The 25,387-nt window shown below is 55.2% G+C and overlaps 1 protein-coding gene across 1 annotated transcript in view; it reads left to right on the top strand.

Annotated features, from left to right (window-relative positions):
* The first annotated feature begins 469 nt into the window (after positions 1-469).
* Positions 470-25,387, top strand: part of SLC4A9 (solute carrier family 4 member 9) — a 53,136-nt gene continuing 28,218 nt past the window's right edge. Inside the window, exons 1-11 of the mRNA XM_065409228.1 lie at positions 470-765; positions 3,865-4,025; positions 4,555-4,704; positions 6,490-6,551; positions 8,668-8,825; positions 10,900-10,987; positions 11,557-11,711; positions 13,120-13,236; positions 14,406-14,580; positions 15,151-15,284; positions 18,092-18,363. Coding sequence (XP_065265300.1) covers positions 470-765; positions 3,865-4,025; positions 4,555-4,704; positions 6,490-6,551; positions 8,668-8,825; positions 10,900-10,987; positions 11,557-11,711; positions 13,120-13,236; positions 14,406-14,580; positions 15,151-15,284; positions 18,092-18,363 — 1,768 coding nt within the window. The remainder of the gene's footprint in view (positions 766-3,864; positions 4,026-4,554; positions 4,705-6,489; positions 6,552-8,667; positions 8,826-10,899; positions 10,988-11,556; positions 11,712-13,119; positions 13,237-14,405; positions 14,581-15,150; positions 15,285-18,091; positions 18,364-25,387) is intronic.

The following is a 25,387-nucleotide window of genomic DNA, read 5'->3' as shown; positions in this document are numbered from 1 at the left end:
GGGGGGCTATATTAGGAGTTTCATTCCCAACAGGGTTCGGTTCAGGGGGTTCTGGGCAATTGGAGACGTCTGCTGAGCCTAACTCCTTCAGGGTCCTAACCTCTCCCCCCGTCAGGCTGTCGACGCCCTGACCCCCCCAGCTCAGACTGCAGCACGTCCGGAGCAGGCTGATGTTTCCAATACGGTACGATGGTAAACAAGTGTTTTGCAGGCAGCATGGGGCGGCAGGAGCAAGCCAGGGCTGGTGCTTGCAAAGCTGGCCTCCTTATTTTGATAACGCTGTTTGGGGCTGGGCTCCCAGGTGTTGGGCTGTGTCCGGCCTAAACAGGCTCAGGGCTTTTATAAAGGCAAAATGCCTAGAATCGCCTGAGTTACTGCTCAGCCTGGGGCTTGGAGGGAACCCCGGGCGCTGGCAAGGGAGTTGTCCAGGGACGGCCAGCGGCATTTGAGGCAGCAGGAACCTGACACAATGAAAGTGCAGGTGAATGAGGATGTTCTCGCTTACGTGGAGGCAGATGCTGTTCCGGAGGCTCAGAGCAGCACCAACCCGGCGGGCCCAGATGGGCCCCAGAGCAGAAACTCCGTGGTTATCTGCCAGGCAGTTGGCCGAAGCATCTTCACCTCCAGTGTCTCCTCAGCTGCTGGGCGAGTTGGCTTCCTGCTGCAGAAGGAGGAGGGAAAGGAAGCAAGCTGCCCGGTGCTGTTCATACAGCTCAATGAGCTGTTCAGCACCCCTGACGGCCTGCAGTGGAAGCAGACAGCCAGGTAAGCACTCGGGTGCAAGAGCTAGCCCAGAGAGAGGCGCATCGGAGACCATGTAACAGGGTGGTCTGCCCCTTTAAGGGGACGAGGCCAACTTGCCCTGTCCATTAATCATGGGTGGCTGAGGGAGAGTGGCAGCCCCAGGCTGTCAGGGAGGAAGGGGCAGCAGTAGCAGCAGGAGGAGGAGGAGGAAGGTCTTCGGGGGAGGGGAGGCAGTGGAAACCTGCTGTAGAAAGAGGGCCTTCAGGGAGGCAGTGCTCAGGGAAAAGAGCAAGGAAGAGGCCTGCAGGAGGCCCTGGAGCAGGAGGGACTGAGAGGTGAAGGGAGCGGTAGCCCAGGGCGGGCTGAGGAACCACGTTGGTGCTTTGCCTATGTTTGGAAATAAAGCTGCCTGGAAAGAGACTCTGGCTGTGGGCGTGTGTCCTTCGTGGGCTGGGGACAGGCCAGCACTTTGCAGACCACCAGTCCAATATAGGAACATACGGCTTGCCAAAGCAGAGCAGAGCAATGCCCCAGGAAGTCTAGTCTGCTGCTGCTGTTGGAGATCAATGCAGGGGGTTACAGAAAAAGATCTAAAATAGCCATGATGCTCCTTGTGGCGAAATACTATCTCACTGCAGGGAGGGGAGAATTCTTCCTGGCCCCAGCTGGAAATATGCTTCCACCCTGACACATGAAGATTACTCCAAGGTATCCTAGCTTGAAATCAGAGATGTTAGATTCCATCTAGTCCGTCGTCTGAGGACCAATGTGCAGGTTTTTCCTCACAGGGCCTCCACCAACACAGTTTCAAATGACTCAACTTATTTGAAACTGAAAAGGCCACTTGCCCCAGCCATGTTGAGAGGCAGCAATTCCGGAGTTTGTACGTTGTCGAGCAATGTATTGCCTTCTCTTTCCCTTTCTGCCTTCACTTTATATTTGTTGCCTTTCAAATCCATTGAGCAACCTTTGTCTGTGTGGTTTGGGTCATTCTCTGGGTCCCAGTTTTGAAAAGCCACTGATGGGATCATGCTGGTGTGTCACATGCAAGCTAAGCCTGAAGCCCACTGGCGTGAGTGTTTTTGTGGTGACACAAAAAATGCCAAGTGGGTGAATAACACTGAGGGTGGTGCGATCAGCTATTGTTCAGGGGTGGCGGTAGCCAAGGAAAAAGTAAAATATTCTGCAGAGCAAAACGCATGGGGCACATATAATGATCTGCAAAGGGCACATTTCCTTTTTTTGCTGTTGTTAGGGGGAGATGGCTCATTTAAACAAATGGGTCTGACAGACGCTTTACTACCAACTAGGCTGTCACTGGCACATACCCGTGTCTGTCATCCCTCGCTGGAAACAATGCAACGGTCAGGTGCTAGGACAGCTCCTGAAAAGGGCAGTTACGCCATCAGACTGATAGGCCATGAAGAGGAGTTTAGTGGCAGCATGTTGTGCGGATTGAAAGGGGTGATGCGTGGGAGACCAGCCGGAAGGATGCTGCAGTGAGGATGGGAAGGAGAGATCTGGCTTTGATGCTGAGGAGGAAGAAGCGGCAGGATTTGGAAATGGCCCTGATGAGTGGGGCAAGGAAAGGAAGGAGTCGCAAATAGCCCTGAGATTGTGGGCCGGAGTGACTGGGAGGCGTGGGGGGGTGAGACTGGCAGGGACAGAGAAGGAGGGAAGGAGTGTGTTTGGGAGGGGAGGAAAGGGAAGGAGCTCAGTTCAGGTGATCATCCAGGAGGAGATGTCAGAGCCACAGGCTGAGGTGGGTGGAGGGAAGGAGAAAGTTTAATGGAGGAGGGACAGACCTGCAAGTCATCAGTGCAGAGATAACTGAACTCCTGGATTGTCACCAGCATGGATCCCTTAACTTCCAGGGGCCAAGTTCAGAGGGGATCTGTGAGTATCTGGGGGATGTCTGAAGGAGGCTGAACTGGAGTCATGTACTTATTGAGGGGGTGGGGGAAGGGGTACGCTGCCCCATCGAAAACTCATCTCTGAATCTGGGCCTTAGTCTGGTAAACTTGGACCAGTGCCCCAAGAATGGGGGGTCTCTTTCCTGAGGGTACAAAACTGCTGCTGCTGGACTGATCCTCCTTAGCGCCTGGAGCCTGGAACACAGGCTCCGGAGGTTATGGGGCTGCAGGTTTTTCTACATTCAAAAACCAATGAGAGGATCCCCAAAGCCTGGCCGATGCTGCCACACTCATCTGGAGAAGTTCACCTTATACCTGAGTCCCGGGCTGGGCCAGGCTCTCAGGACAGCTCGGGGCTTTCCTCTGCTGGATACACCGTCTCCAGGGCCCCCTGCACTGTGCATTAGCCAGGGAGGTCAGGGCCTGTGACTTCAGGGGAATGACTTGGCACTGTTCCCTCTGCAGATCACTGTCACGCTGTTCTCATTTTGCAGCCTAAGCCGGCATTTGTCAGAGCAGCTTTCCAGATTGGCCTTAATACAAAGGAAGCCTCTGTGTGCTGTCGGAGTTTGAATGTTTGGAATCTGGCAGCATGCGTGGGCATTGCGTGGTGTTCCCAGCAGGCATGCTGGGACTCCCCCAAAGGGCACTTAGAGGGCACTGTGCCCTCCTGTCCTGCTGAAGAAGGGACAGATAATACCTGTGTTTACAAGAGAAAAGCTAAGTTCAGCGCTGTGGAGAGGTGCCTGGCTAACAGCCCTGGAGCCAGCTCTGCTCTGTCCACAACACAAGCAGCGTCTCTGCTCTGATCTGGAGGCACTTCCCTTTTGGTATGAGGCTAGTTCAGTGCCCATGGCCCAGCCAGTCCTTGGCTTCCCTCCTGAGGCTCTGCCATTATCGACCCCCGAGCCATCCCGCCCCCAGGAAAGACCTGTGTGTGACTCAGCCTCTGATGACTTGGTGCCCTGCCCCTCCGTGCTGGCCTCTCGGGGCTCTGATGGCTGCTTCAATTGGTCCTGCAGAATAATCTCTTTGGTCATTTCCCGCGTGTGAGTTGTGTGAATGGGACCCTGTAGCTTCTTCCTGCACCCTACCCCGACAGAGCCACGCACTCCCGCTCGGGGAATCCTGCTGTGCTCATGTGCAGATGCGTCTGGCTCAACCCTTTGAGCTCCGCTGATGGCCTTCTGGCTTTCTCTTTTCACAGGTGGATTAAGTTTGAGGAGAAGGTGGAAGATGGAGGAGAGCGATGGAGCAAACCCCACATCACAGCCCTTTCCTTAGACAGTCTATTCGAGCTAAGGACATGCATCAAGAAAGGGACGGTCCTGCTGGATTTAGATGCTCACAGTTTGAAGCAAATAGTGGGTAGGTGGATAATATGGGAAGGTCGCCTCCCTGGGCCGTACCCTTCCCTGGCCACAGGTCGGGCTCCTGGGAGCGCCTTTAATGAAAGCACTGACACCTGCTAGTAAGGTGCATCCTTGGTGGGCTTTATTTGGATTTGCACTGCAGCAGCACCGGAGATCTGAGCCCCATTGCACATTGTAAGGAACAGGCCCTGCTCCAAAGAGCTTTCCATTTCAGTAGATAGGCCAGGCCAAGCATTGAGGATTATTGTCCAGAGAGGGAGCTGCCTGACACCGCTGTGCTCACCTAGCCCCCAGTGCAGACCCCGCTATGGCGATGAAAGACTGCTTCCTGCGACGTAGCTACTGTGCTTCAAGGCGATGACGTCTTGGCACCGACGGAAAACCCCTTCTGTCAGCATGGGCTGCGCCTGTGCTCCGGGGCTGTGCCGGTGACATTGCTGTGCTAGTCCAGGCTCCAGAGTGTAGATGCAGCCTGCCTGTGGCTGAAGCTAGCAATGCTTTGATGCTTTCATTTTGTGTTCAAGAGAAGGTGATTGCCACCCAGATCGATGCTCACGCCCTGAGGCCGGAGGTGAGAAAGAAGCTCATGTCTGTGCTGCTCCGCACCCCCCAGCACCACACCACCAAGTCCCAGCTGAGGAGAGTGGCTGAGCTTGGTGCAGCCTGCTGCAGGGGTGAGTGTTGTCTGGGCTATCACCCTCACTTAGGGTGACCAGATGAGAGATGTGAAATATCGGGACGCAGGGAGGTAGGGGTGGGGGTGGGGGTGGTGGCAGAGAAAAAAACCCCAAAAACCAAGAGCCGGCGGCAGAGGAAAAGGCAAAAAAAAAAGAGTCACCGGAGCATAGGAAAAATTGTGGGGGCTGAGCACCCACCGGCAGCTCCACGCCCCATCCCCCCCACCAGCTCACCTCCGCTCCGCCTCCACCTCCCCTGAGCTGGGTGCCACGTCCTGCTTCTCCCCCCTCGCTCCAGCGCTTGCGCCGCCATACAGCTGATTAGCGCAAGCCTGGGAGGGAGGGGTGAGGAGGAGGAATGCCGCGTGCTTGGGGAAGAGGCGGGGCCAGGGCGGGGATTTGGGGAGGGATCCAATGGGGCAGTGAGGGGGCGGGGCTGGGGGCGGGGCAAGGGCAGGAATGTGGGGAGGGATCCAATGGGGGAGGGAGGAGGCGGAGGCGGAGCGGGGCTGGGGCTGGGGCAGAGTTGGGGCGGGGGGGCACAAGCCCCCTCCACCTGTGCGCCGGGGGGCAAAATATCGGGACAATTTGTGTCCCAACTGAACATCAGTCGGGACGCAGGACAAACAAGTAAATATTGGGACAGTCCTGATAAAATCGGGACATCTGGTCACCCTACCCTCACTTTCCCTTTTCCCTGTGTAGCTAGATCACGTGGTCCCTAGCTCCAGGCTGCAATCGGACAGGACCCTGGGCTTGTAAAACACCTGGGTTAATATCGTCCAGCATGAATCTTCTGAAGAGGGAGGAGGAGAGATGCAGGGAGCACCTCTCTGCCTGAGGACAGGCCCCCAAACAGCGACTCCCAGGGACTTGTTCAAGGCTGTCTGAGGATGTCCCAGATCCACAGCGCAACCTAGCACAAGCCAGACTGCCTGGCTGGCAGCAGCGGCAGCTCCAGGCACCAGCGCTCCAAGCTTGCCTGCGGGAGGTCCGCTGGTCCCACGGATTCGGCGGCAATTTGGCGGCGGGTATGCCGAAGCCGCAGGACCGGCGGACCTCCCACAGGCATGCCGCCGAATCTGCGGGACCGGGGACCTCCCACAGGCATGTCGCCGAAGGCAGCCTGCCTGCCGTGCTTGGGGCGGCAAAAAAGCTAGAGCCGCCCCTGGCTGGCAGCCTTCTCTTTGGGAGGCTCAGGCCTGGAAGAGCACGGGAGGCTGAAGGTCAGGCCAAGGCATTTGCAGAGCCAAGGAAGGGCCCCGGTGGAAAAGCCAGGGAGGGGATGCAGAGCTAGGTGATGTTTCTAGGCCTGGAATAGCAGGCGGGGAGGTGCATTAGCAGAGCCTGGTAGGGGCCCAGAACTAGCATAAGGGGTTGAGGTACTGTGGAGCTGAGTGGGGTTTCTAGGAATAGAATAGCAGGGGGTGAGGTACAAAAGCAGAGCTGAATTGGGTGGGCCAGGTCAGCAGTTCCGGGGTGTACAACAGGTCAGGATTCAGGTCCACTGGCAAATCCACAAAAGGCTCCGTTACCCAGCACTTCCTGGCCAGTGTCTGAACGAAGCAGGCGCTGTTACTTCCTCGTCTCTACGAGCAATAAGTGCACTTGCTGACTGAAAAGTAAATGTCAACGTCTGTGGATTTCCTCCTGCTAGAGAGCACTTTTGGGAGAAGTTCTAACCAATGGGTGCACGCTGGCTTTGACGTTAAAGCCATGCAAAGCAGCATTATACGTCCCTCCGCAGCTCCTGATTTTAGTGTGTCTCTTTTTGCATTGCAGACAAAGCTCATAACCGGTCGGATCCAGGAGCTGAGATTTCAGAAGCACCCCTCAAGGAGCAGGTATGGCAGGCCAGCTCTGGGCAGAGAACACAGGGTCGTTAGTAAAGCTGGATGGAAAATTATGACTTTTTGGTGAAAAACTGCAAGCTGAAATATGTTGCTTTGGAGGTGATGCCACAGGGCCTCAGAGGAGTTGTGGTTTGGATGCATCATGCTTCCCTTCTCCCCTGAAATAGTTCAGCCTTCAGGACTCAGTCAGACACCTTCCACCAGCACTGAATGGCCTTATGTAACTTTAGCGCCCTCTGCAGGCAGCTCTGGCCAAGAGAAGGCGTGCGCAGGAATGCAGCAGGAGAAATCCCTTCCACCCCAGGGGCACCTGTTCTAAACCCCCCAGAGTGAACACACACACCCACAGGAAAAGTACAGTGGATATAACAAGGGAAATATTTATTTACAGAGGGATGAGAGGAGAAAAGCAACAAGGGGAAATATAGGGGGAGCAGTAAGACAGGGCTGCATCCAAGCCAAGGCCCCACAGGCCCAGTGGTAGCACAGTCTGGAAGGGCAGACACTGAGCAATGTGTCTGCACACAGAGTTCAGAAGTCCTGAGCAAAGTTCCAGTCCAGTGCTGAGTCTTGGGTGCTCCTGGTCGTCTTCGGCGCCAGTGAACTTTCCCCCAACAAACCCCTCCGGTGCCCTCTTCTGCCGCTCTCTGCAAAGCCACACAGAGCGACCACCTCCCCACTTAACTATCTAGCAACCTCCCTCCTTGTCCCCAATGCAGAGTCAGAAGCCCCAGTACTCACAGCCCCATACAGCTCTGGGCAGCAGTGATACTGGGTACAGCTCCGGCCTGTCCTTCTCGGGCAATTCCTCCCTGGCACAGTGCTCCTCCTGGCTCCTGTCCTGGTGTTGCCGGCACAGAGTGCCCGAGGAAAGCAACAGCGGGGCTCGTTGCCCGGTGTGCTTCGCGACAATGAACACACCAGGGTGGAGAAGCAATCAAAGTTTATTTGAGATCTCAAAGCACTGGAAGGAGACTGGCACGTCTCAGATCAAGCACACCATCATAAGCAGCTTTTCTCTTTTTATACATTTTGCAGCTAAGCTTTTTCCTTCTTCCCCCCCCTTCCCCCTTTCTCCCCCTTCCTCCTATAATAGTTTACATTAAGCAAGTAGCAAGCAATTACATTTAAGCAGTTAAATTATCTTGGCGGCTATAAGTCGAGCTTGTTAGTAACTTTTCTTTGAATTATTATCTTGTCCCTTTCCTTTGATTTATTATTTTGCCTTTCAGCCAGAAGTATGCAGGCCTCATTATTACCGCTTGGCACCGGTATGAGCGGTGCTGCACCTGATAACTGGCTGCTACACATTCCAATTTCTGCATCTGGCTTTTGAGGTCGATTAGAGTTTAAACATGGAAGGACTTTGGTTCATTTAGGCCTAGTGAAGGAAGGCTTCATCGACACTCGTGGTCTTCCACCCTCCCGAGCAGGGCCGGCTCTAGGCACCAGCAAAACAAGCTGGTGCTTGGGGCGGCACATTTTTAGGGGCGGCATGGCCGGCGCCAGAATGCTGCCCCTAAAAATGTGCCCCGGCCCACCTAGCTCACCTCTGCTGCTGCCGCTCGTGCGCCATGGTGCGCGAAACAGCTGATTCGCGCGCCGCTGCTCCCCCTCCCACCTAGGCTTGAGAGCCTGGGGGGAGGAGGCAGGGCTGGGGATTTGGGGAAGGGGCGGAGCTGAGGCGGGGCCGGGGGTGGGGTAAGAAAAAAATGGGGGTGGGGGCGGCCAAAATTGTTTCTGCTTGGGGCGGCAAAAATCCTAGAGCCGGCCCTGCTCCCGAGTTACCTAGGGTTATGCCTAATGACATCAACACTGGGTGTCCCCGATCAGCCCTGTCCTTCCCAGGCTTCAGGCAGTTTCTCTGCTGCTTCACTTTTCCAGGGCCTGCCGGCTGCTTCTCCCTCTCCCTGGAGCTCCAGCGCTGCGCCCTGGAGTTTCCCTCCTTTTTTCTTACTCTCCCCCTCCCCCTTAGGAAAAAGATTTAAAGGGCCATGCTCTCTAAACCCCAAAGGGGTTACACTTAAATAGACCTTGGCCACTGAATAGCAATCTGGGACTAATGCGTGCTCGGCCCGTCCTGGACTGAGGCTCTGTTTCATTTCAGCTAAAAAACCAATTCCAGAAGAAGATCCCAGCCGAGGCTGAAGTGTCCAACATTCTTGTGGGTGAAGTGGACTTCTTAGAGAAGCCATTTATTGCCTTCATCCGACTGCAGGAGGCCGTGGGACTCGGGGCCTTGACGGAGGTTGCATTCCCCAGCAGGTAACCATCACCAGAGATCACTGCGCTGGAGCCTCTTCTTCCTTTTCCTGTCTCATCAATTCCTTCCAGCATCACATAGTCACTTCCATGGTTGGGAGCACAGAAATGAGGCTGAGGGTTGGTGATATGGGATGAGACTTTGCTAGCTAAGTGCCAGGGTCGGCTCTATGTTTTTTGCCGCCCCAAGCGGCGTGTCTGTGGGTGATCTGCCGGTCCCGCACCTTTGGCGTGCCCGCCGCCGAATTGCTGCCAAAGCCGCAGGACCGGTGGACCTCCCGCAGGCGTGCCGCCGAAGGCTGCCTGACTGCCGCCCTCACAGCGACCGGCAGGCCGCCCCCCGCGGCTTGCCATCCCAGGCACACGCTTGCTGCGCTAGTGCCTGGAGCCGCCCCTGCTAAGTGCTTAGGAGTTCCCCAGTAACCATGCATCAGTCCTCCCCAGAATTTCCCAGGGACAGAGCTCCTTGCAGATGCTACTACCAGCTGTAGCCTATCAGCCAGTCACCGCAAAGATGCTCAGAGAGCAGCAGCTGCTGATCTGTTAGGTATAACTTGGTACGAGATACATTGGTTGGGTTCTCAGAGTTCTCCTCGGTGCTGACTTGTTTCCCTACCTGGGACCCTGCAGGCACTGGGTCTGTGGTCCTGAGAAGTGACTAACTCAGGGAGACCAGGGCATAAGTGCTTACTGGCATTTCTGCCATCACAGTGCCTGCCCCCTGCTAATCCAAGAAAATAAAAGCAAAGCAAAGCAAACACCCCTTCATCCCAATTCTCTGTGTCCATCTCACTGCGAATGGCTAGTCTGAATGAAGGATCTGCCTGGGGGCAGCTGCTCTGGTGTCAGTGTCACACATTCATAGTCCACTGTGGGGCTGCTAAGCATCAGCAGCTCCAGGAGCTCCATAGACAATGCCATAGCACATGGACAAGGTTGGGACGCTCTCCTGATGATAATCAGATATTTGCTGTTCAGATGAGCTGCGAGCCCCACCTACAATGCTGACCCAGAACTGCTGGGAGCTCCTATCAGCCTGCATTTTGTCACAGTGTAGGGAACAGTTCTCCACTTGTCCTTGGGAAGTGGGCTAGTGGAGACCTGGGGGGAGACTTCTTCATCTCTGATGGGCAAAGCCCTGGACTGTAGACAGTGGAGAATAACCCTGCACTGACCCTCAAGGAGGTGGACCAGCTGGGTTCTGATGGGGGTTCCCCAGCATGAGTCTAAGACTCTACGTCTCAGACTGCACTTGTCAGCTGGTCTCTGGGCTGCGGCAGGAGACACCATGGAGAGGGCTCCTGGGAAGCCGGCTGGCGGCACTGCGGGAGCTGGGAATGGGCAGACCCTGATTTAACAGAATTTCTGCTGCTTTATCACAGCCGAGCCCCACACTGCAGGGGCTTTGGCACCAGCACACGACAAGCCATCCTGCCGCCTGGACTCTGGGATCTCCCAGCCATCTACATGCTCTCCCAGGACAGACACTTGGTCTGTCCCACCTTCCAACTGCTGTGATGAAGAGCCTGACTGCATGCAGTCAGCAGAGGGGCCCTGCCTGCTAAAAGGGGACGTGGGCTGCAGGATGTGCCAGGTGGGGGATCTCGGCACGGAGACAGTATGGGGACGGGTGCAGTGTAAACGCCTAGATGAAGAGACTGATCTAGTGACAAACCCACCACGCTCAACAGCGTCGAATCTCGGTGCCTCACTCTAGGGCGTCTTTACCTCACACCTGCTGAGCGTGATTTGCAAAAGCCCACAGCACTGGAAGTCAACAGCCAGCTGCTGCCGGCAACATCAGCAGGAGTTTTATCATGAAGTGACTGAGATGGGGCGGGGCACGTTTGAAAGGTCATGGTAAGGCTGAGGCAAAGGGCAACACGTTTACCCCAATCTCTCCAAGCCTTCCGATACCAGCTGTACCACAGCCCCTCTCTGTCCCTGGGTGACCGACCTCTTTCAGCCAATTCAGAAAGGTGGTGTGTCCTTGGCCCTCAGACACGCTGGGCCCTGGCCCTAGGAGAGCTCACTCCAGAAGTGGGGGCATTTCTCACTGTTTCTGTGCTCTCCCTAGGTTTCTTTTTATTCTCCTGGGCCCCAGAGCCAAAGTGAAAGCCTATCATGAGATTGGAAGGGCCGTGGCCACGGTACTGACGGACGAGGTGAGCCCATGGGTTGGAGACGGTGCTGCGGGTGAGAGATCTAGTGACTGTATGGAGTATCAGTATTAGATGTTGGCACTATCTCTGGGGAAAGCCGGGGGGCCATTCTGCACAGGCAAAGCCAATGGGAACTCATTCTCACCCCACTGCCAACCTTCTGATCCTCTTCTGTAGGTCCCAAGCTGGAAGGATGGAGAAATGGGTCAGCATTGGATCAGCCCACAGTTCTCCTTCGCCCTTCCCAAGGATTAGATGGTGATGATATTAGGTCTGTGCTTTTCAGAGACTAAGGGAGTTAGGAGTCTGAATCCCAGAGAAATGCAATGGGAGTTGGGCATGGAACTCACTCAGGTTCCATTGGAAGCCCCATTTGAAAATCCCAGTGCAGAGAGGCTGGCTTAGCACACAGGGCACATAGGGTGGGAAGGGTCCTTACCCCATCTAGCATTAGCAGAAACCTGTAATCAGTCCTAGCAGCTCCCTGTGCCAGGCTGCAGCATTTAGCGTTCATCTCAGCCAGTGGTCGTGCACAGGGATTCACTGGATAATGTAACTGCGTTTGCCTCCAGCTCTTCCAGCGAGTTGCCTGTCAGGCTCAGGACAGAGAAGACCTCATTGCAGGGATTGATGAGTTTCTGGATGAGCTGACTGTGCTGCCTCCAGGCAAATGGGACCCGACCATCCGAATCCCTCCACCAAAGTGCCTGCCCTCTCCTTACAAGAGGTACCAGAGGGGGAGAACCCAGCAGCTTTCTGGGGCTCTTTTACTAAAGAGCAGAGCTGGGCCCGAGACACAAAGCTGAGCTCTGGCTCTGAAATTCCCCCTCCCTCCCCCGGTGCAGGGCATTCAGATTCAGCCCCAGCTCTGCTGACGCTATGCAGAGCGTTAGGAGCGGCAGCAATCAGAGACCGGGAGCTTCACACTGACAGTGTAGTGTCCCGCAGCTGCCTCCCCACTGCCATAGCCTTTCCGCGCCCCAGGGAGCTGTCAGAGCCTTTCCCCACTGCAGTGAAAGGCTCTAGCATAGGGTAAAAGCCATCGGCAGGGAGAGTCAGTGGGGAAAGGCTTTGGCAGCGGCACCAGCTGCTGAGCTGTTCCCCGCAGTGTGTAGCTACACATGCCCTACATGCTGCTGCATGTGGTGTGCAGTGTAGATGTAACCTTAGCTTCCCCAAGGGATCCAAGGTGACAGGGCTGACAAGGGAGAAAACTGACTGAAGGGCAGTCCAGAGAGTGGATGTGAGGTCTGGCAGCCTCAGGGAGCATCACGTAGGGGCTCTGCCTGCACCATCTGTTGGGGTGAATGTCCACCCTTTGCCAATGCAGTCCTCGCCATTGGGGCATGCTCTGGTAGCCTCAGACAGCAGCAATGACTCTAAGTGCTTTGCCCATCCAAAGTTGGGCAGGACATTATGGCCCTCACAAGTGGCCTGCCCTTTGTCGCCTGCACGTGTGATTCCTCCAATGCACTCTCCATGGGGCTAACCTTCACCTTGTGCAGGTGAAACACACCTTCCAGTGGGGCAGGTCACTAGCAGCATATGGCACTGACACGCCATGTTCTGCATTGGCTCATGTGTCAGGCAGAGCTCCCAGGGTGACCAATGCAGGTCACCCAGGTGGAGTCAATTCGAGGTCAGTTCACCATCTTTCCAGCCCTGAATGGGGTGGGACCCAGTTAACTGAGGCGCCCTCCGCCCCTCAGTCCCTGTCTCCCATCCCCGTGGCTAAGCTCTGCAGGGTTCTCTCGCTGCCCAGCTGGAGCAGCAGGGTGTTCTCAGCAGGAAAGGCGCTCTGCATCACTGCAAATTATTCCAAGTCGTGGTTTAAAACTTAAGTGCTCTGCATGGCCACCACCTGGCCTCTAGACCCTTCACTCCACTCAATGATAAAACTAGTATCCCGCTTCTACCTCCCATTTCTGTGTATTTCCTCTCCAGTGTATCTGGACCACTGAGATGCAGCTGCCTCTGGGGATGGAAGTGGCAGCATCAGCTGTACTGAGACTCCCAGAGAGCAATAGGGTTGAGATTTCAATACCAAAAATTGCCCGAGGAACTAGGCTGGGTTTCGTTAATGAGGATGGTTCTGGGCTGATACCCACCCACTTGAGTTTCTCTTGTTGTCTCAGGATCTCCGTGCACCTCCGGGAATGGAAATCTCACTGCAACGGGAACGTGTCTGCAGCTGATGACAGACATACCCATGGGCACCAGCCTGTCAGCGAGGAGCTGCAGAGAACAGGAAGGTAAGTGCCCACCTGGGGAGGCTACAGACATTTGCCTTAAAGAAGCCAGCTAGAGTCAGCCCTGGCATAAGTAGGTGCAGTTCTCCTGAGTCAGTGGACTGGTGCCCGCTTACACCAGGGCTCAGTTTGGCCTGGAGCTGGAGGCCCCGTAGTTAGTGCTCTGCACTGGCACACAGTAGACACAGGTTCATTCCTGGACCTGGTTTCTCACTGCCAGATTGGTAGCCACTGAGGGCTCTGGAGAACCTCAGGAGATGCCTGAGTTGGGTTTCTGGCCCTGATCTCTTGTTTTCCGGACCCTGGGGTCTCCTAGCAGCACATCAGAGACCCAGATTACATTCCTAGCCAATGTCTCATCTTGGAGCTGCTCCAGACAGGTAAATAAAAGACCAGGATTCAGTTCCTTGGGATATTCAGAAGATATGGAGCCAGGTATCTCCTGACTTCATTTCAGTAAACGAGTCTCTAAGTTCTGTAGGGCAGGGGCCAACCTCACGTTCATACAGCGTCTTGCACAATGGGACCTGGTTCTGACGGGGGTCTCGAAGAGCAACTCGGTTACAAATAAGAAAGAAATAGCACTGACAGGGTTTGCCAAGATTTTCTTGTAGTCCCCAAGGTAAATATTGACCACTGGTCAATAGAGATAGGCCTGAACCAAACCCCTGGTTCCAATTTCTGTCTCCAACCTTGAGATCTGGTGCGCACCAGAACTGGTGCAAACTGAACAGTCCAGAACTTGGCATTTCAAAATCTGGACCTGAATCTGAACCTCCCAGATTCCAGGGTGTTGGGGGCTGGGACTCAGTGTTCACATCTGCCTGGTACAGCTGCAGACTCAGACCTGACCCTGGGACTCAGGGGGGCTCAGGCTTAGCCCATCTCTGACATTTCTCTCTGGTCAATACATCAAAAGGAGTCAATATCTACTTTAAAATAGGCCCTCAAGTGGGCCAGCCACTAGGGGGCATGGTAGCATTGGGTTTGGTAGCTTCCTTGAACCTGTTGCTTCGGGAGAGAAAATAGCTCTGTTCTAGGATTTTTCCTGCAGAGCTCTCTCAGGTCAGCCTTGGCTAAGCAGAGGATCTTGCTCGTACAATATAGAGTGATTGGTGTGGAGGATTCCTGCTCTCTGTCGTGAATCTCCTTGTTTCCATGTTGGTCTGCAGGTTATTTGGAGGGCTGGTAAAGGACATCCGGAGGAAGGCCCCTTGGTACTGGAGTGACTTCTATGACGCCCTGAACATCCAGTGCTTTTCGGCTATTCTCTATATCTACCTGGCGACTGTTACCAATGCAATTACTTTTGGTGGCATGCTGGGAGACGCTACCGATAACATGCAGGTCTGTGCTAGCCTCTGGTGTGATGCCCCTTTTCCTGTGCCATGGTGACGTGTCATCCCCTCTGTAGCAACATCATTGTCTTTCTTGCTCTGATGGACATTGTGTCCAGTGCTGAGTGAATCATAAGAAAACCAGGTGCCAGCTGCCATATTAATAACAGAGCAGAGGAGACAGGGCAGTTGGGGTACAGTAATGCCAATACATAGCATTTAGCTAGAGCTTTTCATTTGGAGATCTCAGAGCACTTGAGTTCCTGATGGTGCCTCTATTTTGAGATGTGGTCCACCAGTCTGAGTAGAGGACTGGAAGCCACCCAATCCTGTTTCCTTAGGCAGAGCTGAAGTTACTGAAGATATGCTGAGAATCTAAAGAGAATTGCACCACACCTGACAGCAAGCATTTCTACAGGTGCCAGCTGCTCACCGATTCAGACAAACAAAACTAGCACTGTGTGTAACAGCGCCACCTGGCAACTCCCAGTAAAGTTACACCTGTCTCCTCTCACAGAACTCTTAACCTTGTGTCTTTCTGAACTGCTCATGCTTCGCTGGGTTTCTCCCTGTGTTTCAGGGAGTGCTGGAGAGTTTCCTGGGCACCGCTATTGCTGGAGCTGTCTTCTGCCTCTTTGCTGGCCAGCCGCTCACCATCCTGAGTAGCACTGGCCCTGTCCTAGTCTTCGAACGGCTCCTCTTCTCCTTTAGCAAGTGAGTAAAGGCCTATCTCAAAGTGTCCCCCCTTGTCCTGAATGGGTAACTGCGTCCAGTGAGCTTCCTGAACCGCTTCAAATGAGACTTGCAGCTCTTTGGATACTGACTAATCCCAGGTGTTTAACACCTTAGCCTGGCTGGTTTCCTAAGGGATCTGTTGGGCCACTGGGGATACTGCTGTGCTAGGGGAGAGGGAGGGCTTCTGCTGTGACTCTGGAAAAGAACTAATCCCCCATTCGGCCCTGACACCCCTGCAGGGAACCCCCTTGTTTTCAGCCTCCCAGCGAGACCAGCCCTCACCCCCGGCCTCAGCCACTGGGTCAGTCTCCCAATGAAGAGCTTCAGGGCTTCATATCTCACACCCCGGCACGGCCCAGTTCCAACATCATGCAAGAGAAATGATTCCTGCAGGGATTCACGGCCAGGCCTAGAGCAGAGAGCTGGAGCCAGCAGTTCATCGGTGATTCCCCAGATGTGCTGAGCTTGGCTCAGCCACCACTGACCTCAGAATTGTGCTCCATATCTCTGTGCGATGGCCATGGCATTAGAAATCGCCCTGGGGACTCAAACACAGCCTGGGAGTGGGGAGAGCTGGGATCAATTCCCAATCTTGCTACTAATGCACAGTATCACCTTGGGCACGTCTGTTAGTGTTTGCTTCTCTAGGCCCTGTTTCCCAATGTGTAGAAGGGGGCTAATGATGCTCATCTGCCTGGCAGGCTGTCATGAGGTACTAACAGAGTGTCAGATGTAAGACGTGGGAGGTAATTGTCCCGCTCTATTCAGCACTGGGGGGGCCTCAGCTGGGGTACGGTGGCCAACTCTGGATGCCATACCTTGGGGAAGATGGGGACAAACTGGAGAGACTCTAGAGGAGAGCAACAATAATGGCAAAAGGTTTAGAAAGCCTGACCTGTGAGGAAAGGTTAAAAAACTGGGCATGTTTAGTTTGGAGAAAAGAAGACTTGGGGGCATGGGCGGTGGGTGGAGTCCCCCTTCGGGGAGGCTAGCTCTGGCTCTGCCCTTTCTGCTCGCCTCCCCTGCAGCCAGAGCCCCATACCTCCTGCTCCCCCCCACCCGGAGGAGCCCCGAGCTCCCTCCCCCCCCCCGCCCGCCCAGAGGAACCCTGAGTGCCACCCCCCTTGGCCGGAGGAGCCCCGGACTGGCCAAAGCCCCGAGGCCCCACCCCCACCTGCCTGGAGGAGTCCCAGGCCAGCGGCAGCTGCGCTGCACCTCCCCTCCCCAGACCTCAAGCCGCCTGGGAAAAGTGTCTCTGGCCCAGAAGAAGGTTTTGCTATGCTCCATGCAGGTTCTGGGGCAGCTGAGGAGGTGGTATTTGCTACTCAGTCCAGAGTCCAGAGAGATTACTGATGAACCCAAGAAGCTGAATAGCACATACCGCCTCCTCAGCCGCCCCAGAACCTGCATGGGGCATAATAAATCAAAAACTTCCCCCCAAAACCCCACAACCGGGGGTCCAGCGGCCACTGCAGCACCAGGGGAGAATCATAGAATCATAGAATATCAGGGTTGGAAGGGACCTCAGGAGGTCATCTAGTCCAACCCCCTGCTCAAAGCAGGACCAATTCCCAGGGGAGCCTGGCCTCCCCTGGCCTATTATATCCGCTGCCCATGTTGGGGGGCCCTGATAACAATCTACAAATCTGTTAAGGGCTGTTCTAAAGAGGATGTGATCAATTGTTCACCATTCCACTTAAGGTCGGACAAGAAGTAATAGACTTAATTTGGAGCAAGGCAGATTTAGGTTAGACACTAGGAAAAAATTTCTAACTCTAAGGGTAGTTAAGCTCTGGAACAGGCTTCCAAGCGAGGTTGTGGAATCCCCATCACTGAATGTTTTTAAGAGCAGGTTGGACAAACATCTATGAGGGCTGGTCGAGGTTTCCTTGGTCTCGCCTCAGCGCAGGGGCTGGACTTGATGACCTCTCGAGGTCCTTTCCAGCCCTGCATTTTTGTGATTCTGTGCGCTCCATCCAGCACACTGAGGTCATTGGACAGGTGGCACTAAAGACAGGCAGAGCATGCTGCTATTAGCGATTAGTAGGGCTCCATATCTGTCACAGAGGTTGTGGAAGTCACGGATTCCATGGCTTTCCACGACCTCCGTGACTTCTGCAGGGGCCAGTGTAGCTGACCCCAGGGCTGCCCACGCAGCTGGCTCCGGTGCCAGCTGCTCAGGTGGTCCCCAAGACAGCCACATGCGCTGCTGCTGGAATGGCCCTGGGGACAGCCACACCAGCTGCTGCTCTAGTGGCCCCCGGCAGTGGTCCCGGGGTGGCTGGAGCAGCCACACTCCACTAGCCCTGGCAGCAGTCCCCAGGAGGCCAGCCAGAGCAGCCGTGGTCCACAGCCCCGGCTGGTGGTCTCCAGGCAGCTGGCTGGGTGGAGCAGCTGCGATCCCTGGCTGGAGCAGCCGTGGTCTGCTGGCCCTGGCAGTGGTCCCTGGCTAGCTAGTCAAAGCAGCCACGGTCCACGGCCCCCAGCAGCTGGTGCCGCTGGCCCTGGGTGTACCCCAGCAGCGGCTCCCCCATACGCCCCCCCCCCCCAGCAGCCCACTCATGCCCCCCAGCACCCTCCCTCCCACCAAGATTTAAGCACAGGTATTTTTAGTATAAGTCATGGACAGGTCAGGGGCCGTGAATTTTTCTATTTTGCCCGTGACCTGTCCATGACTTTTACTAAAAATACCCGTGACTAAATCATAGCCTTAGCGATTAGAGTTAAGTGTCATGTCTTGTGTGTGACTGATTCATTTAAACACTTTGGGCCCATCCCTTCTCCAGAGACTACAGCCTGGATTACTTGGAGTTCCGCTTCTGGATTGGCCTCTGGGTGGCCTTTTTCGGACTGATTTTGGTGGCCACCGAAGCAAGTTACCTGGTTCAGTATTTTACCCGCTTCACCGAGGAAGGCTTCTGTGCCCTCATCAGCTTCATATTCATCTATGATGCCGTGAAGAAGATGCTGAGCTTGGCGGACAGCTTCCCCGTCAACTGGGATTACAAGATCAATGACGTCACCCTCTACGGCTGCATCTGTAACTCGTCTGGCACAGGTAGGAGCGGGTTGCCTCCAGTTGGGAGGGTCCCTGCATTTCCGTTTGCCTGGGTGGCTGCATGTTTCTGTCAGTAGTGCTGGGGCAGAGCTCTGTGTATTGGAATGGGTCTTAGAAAGCAGCAGTTCAGCAGTGCTTGTCCCCTCCGAAAAGGAACTGGTGTTATTATTCGTATTGTGAAGCACCTAGGAGCCACAGGCACAGACCAGGCGCTAGGTGCTGTACAGACACAGGACACAAAGACAGTCCCTGCCACAAAGAGCTGACAGGCTGAGACAAGAGACAACAGGCAGAATTCAGACTGACGGGGAGCATAAGGAAACAACGAGACAATACTGTCAGCATGATAGGCTGGGTGGTCTCTGCACACCAGCCGACTGCCTGTTGTTAAGCCTTGTGCAGGCAGTACAGCAACAGAGAGATGTAAAGAGGCATTTGCAGGTGGACAGTGAGGTGGCTTTGCAGATGTTTATGGGGAGCACCTCCCAAGCATGAGGGGCAGCAGAAAAAAAAGCACGAAGGGGCTTGTTTGAAAATGTAACCAGTGGGCAATGAAGCTTGGCAGCCTGGGCCGATCAGAGATGGGGGTCAGCATCTCAGTGATGTATGAGAGATGAGCCGGAATGTGGGAATAGGCCAGGAAGGGACTCAAAAGAAAAGATTAGCATCTTCTATTGGGTGTGGAGGAGAAAGGGGAGCCAGCAGAGAGATGCAAATTGGAGGGTGATATGGTCAAAGTAAAAATGATCTTTGCAGCAGTGCTTTGAACAAATAGGAGCAGGGTAAGGTTGCATCGGTCAAAGACAGAGAAAAGGGTGTTGCAGCAGGGGTGCTGGAATGGGGGGGAGGGGGCCAAGGCCTCATCATTTTTTACCGGCCATAAGGGTGAGCGATGGGGGGAAGGGGGCAGAGAGGAACAAGTGGGGGCAGGGCCTTGGGGGAAGGGGTGGGGGCGGGGCAGGGATTCGGGGGCAGGAATGGGCAGCATGGGGGCAAGGCCTCAGGGGGAAGAGCTGGCATGAGGGTGGGACCTCAAGGAGAAGGGGCGGTGTGAGGGCAGGGGAAGGGATGGTGTGGGAGGGCGGGGCCACTTTTAGGGAGCTTTCATCACCCGTGTGTTGCAGTAATCAAAACTCAAGATGATTAGAGCCTGGGTGAGAGATTTAGCTGTGTGGGTGGATAGGAAAGGCCAGATCTTACAGATGGGAGGGGAAGGTATTTTGTCAGTGTCAGCCTTTGAAGAAGTGAGTGAGCGTGTGCAGAGAGAGAAGTGGAGGCAGGAGGGGGAGAGGGTTTGAGGAAGGAGTCAAAGGGGGCTGGGATTGTGGAGTGGGAGTCAGTCAGGGTGGAGAAGTGGAGGCATTTGGCTGGGAAGGCGGCAGAACTGGAGGAGGAGAGAACAAATCTGTATTGGAGGAAGTCAGCCTGGTTCCGAAATTTCGGCCAGAGATGCTCGGCAGTACGAGAGCAGAAACAGACGAGGTGGATGTTGGGTGTGAGCCAGGGCGGGGGCTGGGAGGGCTGGGACCTTGTGAAGGGAGATGGGGGCAAAAGAGTCAAGGGTGGACGAGAGCGAAGCATGGAGAGAATCAACAGTCATATCAATGGAAGAAAATGCCAGATGGCCCCCTCTGATCGAACAGAGCTGCTCCCTGGGCATAGCAGTCACGCCTTCCCCACGCAGTGGCAAACAGTACAACTTCTTACTCGTGTGAGCCCTTCGGGCCAGCACCATTGCAGGGGAGGGAGCTGGGCTGTGTGCTGACTGGTGCAGCATCCGCAGAGCTGGTAACTGAGTACAAGGCTACCTTTGGCTCTCAGACGCCTGCCCAATGCCAGCAGCGGCAAAGGGGCTGCCCAAATGTCCCTGAGGGTAGGTCTGTACGGCAGCACATAACGGGGGGCAGAATCTGGCCTGCAGGATTTTTACAACTGACGATGGTGTATGAGAAAGACGAAACCCAGCTTGACTCTCCGATCCCAGGAGGAGTGTGCAGGGCTCTCAGTTAGGGACAGAATCGCTTTACGTGTGAACTCAGTAAATGGGATGTGGTTTCAGTGAGGCTCAGTACACATGGGACTGTCACTTTCCAGAGCAGACCCACACCTTGACATGGGTTAGACTGAGTTGGGTGAAATACTGATTGCAGAGAATTCCCCGAAGAATATGGCTCTTGTTCTGTGTGTGAACCAGTCCTGAGTTCGGAGACTGTAGGAGCCAGGGCCAGGGAATCACCAAATAGTTCGGATGAACCTGCTTTCCAGCAACTGTGACTCTAGTGATGGGTCAGTCAGCCCCTCAGGGCTCTTGATTAACTCCTGAAAACCCCTATCCTCTGGGAGTCGGGTTATTACCAGAAAGGTGATAGTAGTACAGGGCATCCCCTCATTAACAGAGCCGCCCCCTTTGTGTATCCAGCCCTGCCAAGAATAGCAAGGTCCCTAGAGGGCGAGACCTTCACTGTGGCCCATATGTGACTGGAGCAATTGTCCCATGGACACCTCCCTGCTATATAATGTCTGTGTAGCAAACTGACAGCACATGTCCACATGGAAAGGGATATGAGGAATGTACTTGTGAGGATGCTCCTGCAGCACTTACATGGCCTCACCACTAGAGGGTGACAGAGAGCCATGCTGCATTGGCATGAGTCACATCCTGCTGTATTTTTAGGACTCACTGCAGGCCCCAGATACAAGGTTGGGTGCTCAGACAGAGTTAAGGGGGAGAGTCCATATCAGTAACTAAAATGTTACAGGCCCCAATGCCAGGGTCCCATCTGCATGCAGGAGGCATCTCAGCCTGGGTGTGAACTCAGCCAGAGAGCACAGCTGTCTGTCCCCCACGGGGACCCTCATGGAAACACTGAACTCCAGCCCTTCCCCCCAGTCCAGTGGTAGTCTCCTGTGCACTGAGAGCAGGGAGCGTGAGGGGGAGTCAATTCAGTGATAGATCCTGACTCTGATCAGAACTGTGCTGGGCTTGTTTTCTGCTACTGCTAATTTCTCTCTAACTGTTGCATTGATCTGCCCAGTGTCTCCCATGGACTTCCTTCGGGTCCATCCCCTCCATGCTCCCCGGTTTCGGCCTGCCAGCTCTTTGGGGGAGAACACAGCTCTCTGCAGGGTGGGTGTTCCTTTTCCAAGGGAGGAGAGGAGAATTGTCCGCTGTGGCCGTGAGAGGCAGGGGCTCAGCAAAACACTAGCAGCATCGGTCCATTCCCCAACTCCTCAACCCCAATTCTATGGAAGCCAGGGACCCCCTGCTCCTCCTGCACCATCCCCTCCCAGCCAAACTCCTAGAAACACTCATAGCAGGACCTGTCTGACAGCAAACTCCCAAAGACTCAAACCCTCTTCTCCCCCGAACCAGAGTGGGGAGAGGTTGCGGCCATTTTCTTCATAATCCTTCACTCTATTGTTTGTCTGGCTTCTCAGTAGAGCTATAGAATAACCCAGACCCCACATGGCCACATGCCAGCCCCAGGGAAATCTCAGGATCCGGGAAGAGCCCAGCTCCACCATTGTAGCTCTCAGCAACGGGACAAATTCTCGTGGTCTCTGGATGCAGGGATTTCCTTGCCCTTGGGTGCGTCTGTGACATGAGCCTGGGCACCCAGCTACTTTGTTCCCACTACGCTGAGCTACTGAGCGTCTCCTGGGAAGACAGGCCAGCCTCCTCTCCCACTCTGGCGCAGCGCTGACCGCATCGCCCTCTTCACAGCTGGGCTTTGTGCTGAAGGGATGACCTCATGGTGCGCAGCTGGGATGCTCTCCATGCATCTTCGCTTAGTCCCACAGTCAGGCAGTTTTTTACCTCTTCCACATCTCGATGAAAGTCCTTTGCTAGTGGATGGTGTGAGGCAGCCACTCCGACAGGCTTCGCAATCAGGAGGTGTGGGGCAGAAATATCTCTAATTTTCAGTCTCTCCTCTGTCAGGTTGGTTGCACAATCAATCATCTCTGGGTTTCCACTGCACGTGGGGTCTCCTACTGTCTTCTCCCAGTTTGGGATCAGCGAGCTGCAAGTTTTGTACGGCTCTGCTTTGATTTCTGGATTTCACTGTGGTGAGAATCTGCTAGTGGGAAGGTTCTGATTAGAAACTTGGAGCTGCTTTTGATTTGTGATCTTTTCCCTGGTTAATTTATTGTTCTTTTAGTTCTTTGAGTTGGGCTCACTTCTGAGATCTGGCTCTTAACTCTTCCCTGTCCCTCCTCTACTCTTATCCCTCCTTCCTCCACTCTGCTCCTCCACATTCAAGTCAGGCAGGTTCCTTCTCTTCTGTACTCCAGCAGGAGGTGCACCAAGCACACAGGAGAGACAGCATTACATGTTCAGTCGCTCTCGGGGGACAGAGCGTGTGCAATCTGGTCAGCACATATGAACTGTGTGGGGATGGAGCATGCTCAGTGCAGTTGGAATCCTTTGAGAATTTGAGTGCCAGACTCTAGGAAACCTCTCCTGAGCGTGTGTGAACTGTGATTTTCCCAAGACTTACAGAACTTGGCTAACTTTGGGTGGCTGGTAAAACACACACGTTTCTGACACCAGGGCGACCCTCCCTGCCACATTTCAAGTCCCTGCTCCAAAGCAGAGAGCTTCTCAAGGAAATAATTTGAAGAATTTTTAATATGGGCAAAAAAAAAAGCGTTTCCCCCGACTTCATTCTCAGATATGGCTGGAGCATTTTAGCTGAACCCTTCCAACAATCGTCAGCCTGAGGCAGATGCCTGGCATGAAACATTTCAGCCTGATCCGTTAAAGTTTGCCCGACTTTAGAGCAGCTGAAAACCAGGTCTTATAACAGGAAGTGTCAGGCAACCTTACCTCTAGGCAGTGCTACTACCAGCCCCACCTCCAATCAGGGGACACCAAGAGAACCCACTGGAAACGAGAAGATGGAGACAGCCCCATGTGCTGTACACGCAGGCCACAAGCAATGTTCTGTGGGGCACAGTTTGAGAAGCCCTGGTCTAGCACAATCCCTGGGGGCAGAAGCCCCCATAACAGCTCCCAAAAGCCAGAAAGGGGTAGAACACAGCAGCAGGGGGACTGAGGTGATAGTGGCAAACATCCTGTTAGTGCCACTATACGTTTTGTGGGTTTCCATAGGCGGGATGAGCTAAATGCAAAGAAAAGGGTGGGGGCGGGGGGGAGGGCAGAGGAGGAGGGGCAGGTGTGGAGGGGACCTGAGTGGAAGTGACTGTGGGTGTGTCTACACTGGAGCTGGTGGTATGATTTCCAGTGGGGGTAGGCACACCAGCACTAGCTCTGATCTAGCTAGCGCACTAAGAACAGTAGCGTAGCCGCGGCAGGAGGCACTAGCCACCCAGAGGACATACAGGGGTCTTGGACAGGATTGTGCTGTTCGCACCATCGCGGCTACCCTTCTGTTTTTAGGTGCTAGCCATCAGCACTAGTGAGGGTTTATCTGCAAGAAATGACACCCCTGGCTCCAGTGTAGCTGCATCACCTGGGGCGGAGGGGGAGCCTGGATCAAACAGCCAGTCAGTACAGGCTAGAGAGAAAATTCAAGTTTTGCTTGGACTGTCCAGGGGTCCTTCCCCAGCTGGCTGGAGTCTCTGGCTGCGGTAGCTGCTCTCTGCAGTTCTCCCCCAAGGTCTCGTGGTGGGCAGTAGGGAAGGCACCGCCTGGGTCCTCTAGTGCAGTGGTTTCCAAACTATGGGTCACGACCCAGTACTGGGTTGCGGAATGGAAGGCACTGGGTCACAGTGGCTCCGGTCAGCACCGCCGACTGGGCCGTTAAAAGTCCCGTCGGCGATGCTGTCCAGCTGAGGCAGGCCAGTCCCTACCTGTTCTGCAGGGCTGCCCGGAGGGGGGGGGGGCAAGTGAGGCAATTTGCCCCAGGCCCTGGGCCCCGCAGGGGCCCCGCGAGCCCTGGCCGAGAATCCCTTCCCTGGCTACTCACCCGGTGGCGGTCCGGGTCTTCGGCGGCACTTCGGCGGCGGGTCCTTCAGTGCTGCCGAAGACGCGGAGCGAGTGAAGGACCCACCGCCGCCGCCGCTGCAGACTCGAAGCGCCGCCCAGTGAGTACAAGCGCCACAGCGGGTGGCGCCTTTTTTTATGTCCGTTCCCCCACTTTGCCCCAGGCCCCCTGAATCCTCTGGGCAGCCCTGCTATTCTGACACCGCGCTGCACCCTGGAAGCAGCCAGCAGCAGGTTCAGCTCCTACGCGGGGGGGCCACGGGGCTCCGCACGCTGCCCCCACCCCAATCACCGGCTCTGCACTGCCATTGGCCGGTTCCTGGTCAATGGGAGCTGGGGGTGGAGGGGCAGTGCCTGCGGGTGAGAGCGGAGTGGAGCTGCTTACGTGCCTCTGCCTAGGAGCTCGACCTGCTGCTGGCCCCTTCCAGGGTGCAGTGTGGTCCACGGTGCCAGGACAGGCAGGAAGCCTGCCTTAACCCCCCCGCTATGCCACTGACCGGGAGCCGCCTGAGGTAAGCCCATGCCCCAATCCCCTGCCCCAGCCCTGAGCCCCCCCAAACCCAGAGCCCCTTCCTGCACCCCAAATCCCTCATCCCCAGCCCCACCCCAGAACCTGAACCCCCAGCCCAGAGCCCTGACCCCCTCCCGCACCCCAACTCCCTGCCCCAGCCCTGAGCCCCCCCAAACCCAGAGCCCCCTCCTGCACCCCAAACTCCTCATCCCTGGTCCCACCCCACAGCCCTCACCCCTGCATCCCAATCCTCTGGCCCAGCCCTGAGCCTCTCCCACACCCCAAACCCCTCATCCCCAGCTTGATTGGGTCACGGGCATCAACAATTTTCTTCAACTGGGTCGCCAGAAGAAAAAGTTTGAAAACCACTGCTCTAGTGCCATACGAGCATGTGTGTGTGTGGGGTCCTCCCAGGGACAGTTCTGGGTCTAGAGGGATGCATGGCCCCTGCTTTGGCCGCTTCTGTGCCTAGCATGCCTAGTATAGAGGCGTGAGAGTCTTCTGTTTGGGGAGGCTCACACGTGAGTGCCAGAAGCTCCCTAGAAGTCGGGGGACACCAGTGCCTG

This window comes from Emys orbicularis, chromosome 8 (genome assembly GCF_028017835.1).
Source record: "Emys orbicularis isolate rEmyOrb1 chromosome 8, rEmyOrb1.hap1, whole genome shotgun sequence".
Classification (NCBI taxonomy): domain Eukaryota; kingdom Metazoa; phylum Chordata; order Testudines; family Emydidae; genus Emys; species Emys orbicularis.
This window is presented reverse-complemented; position numbering and strand designations above follow the sequence as displayed.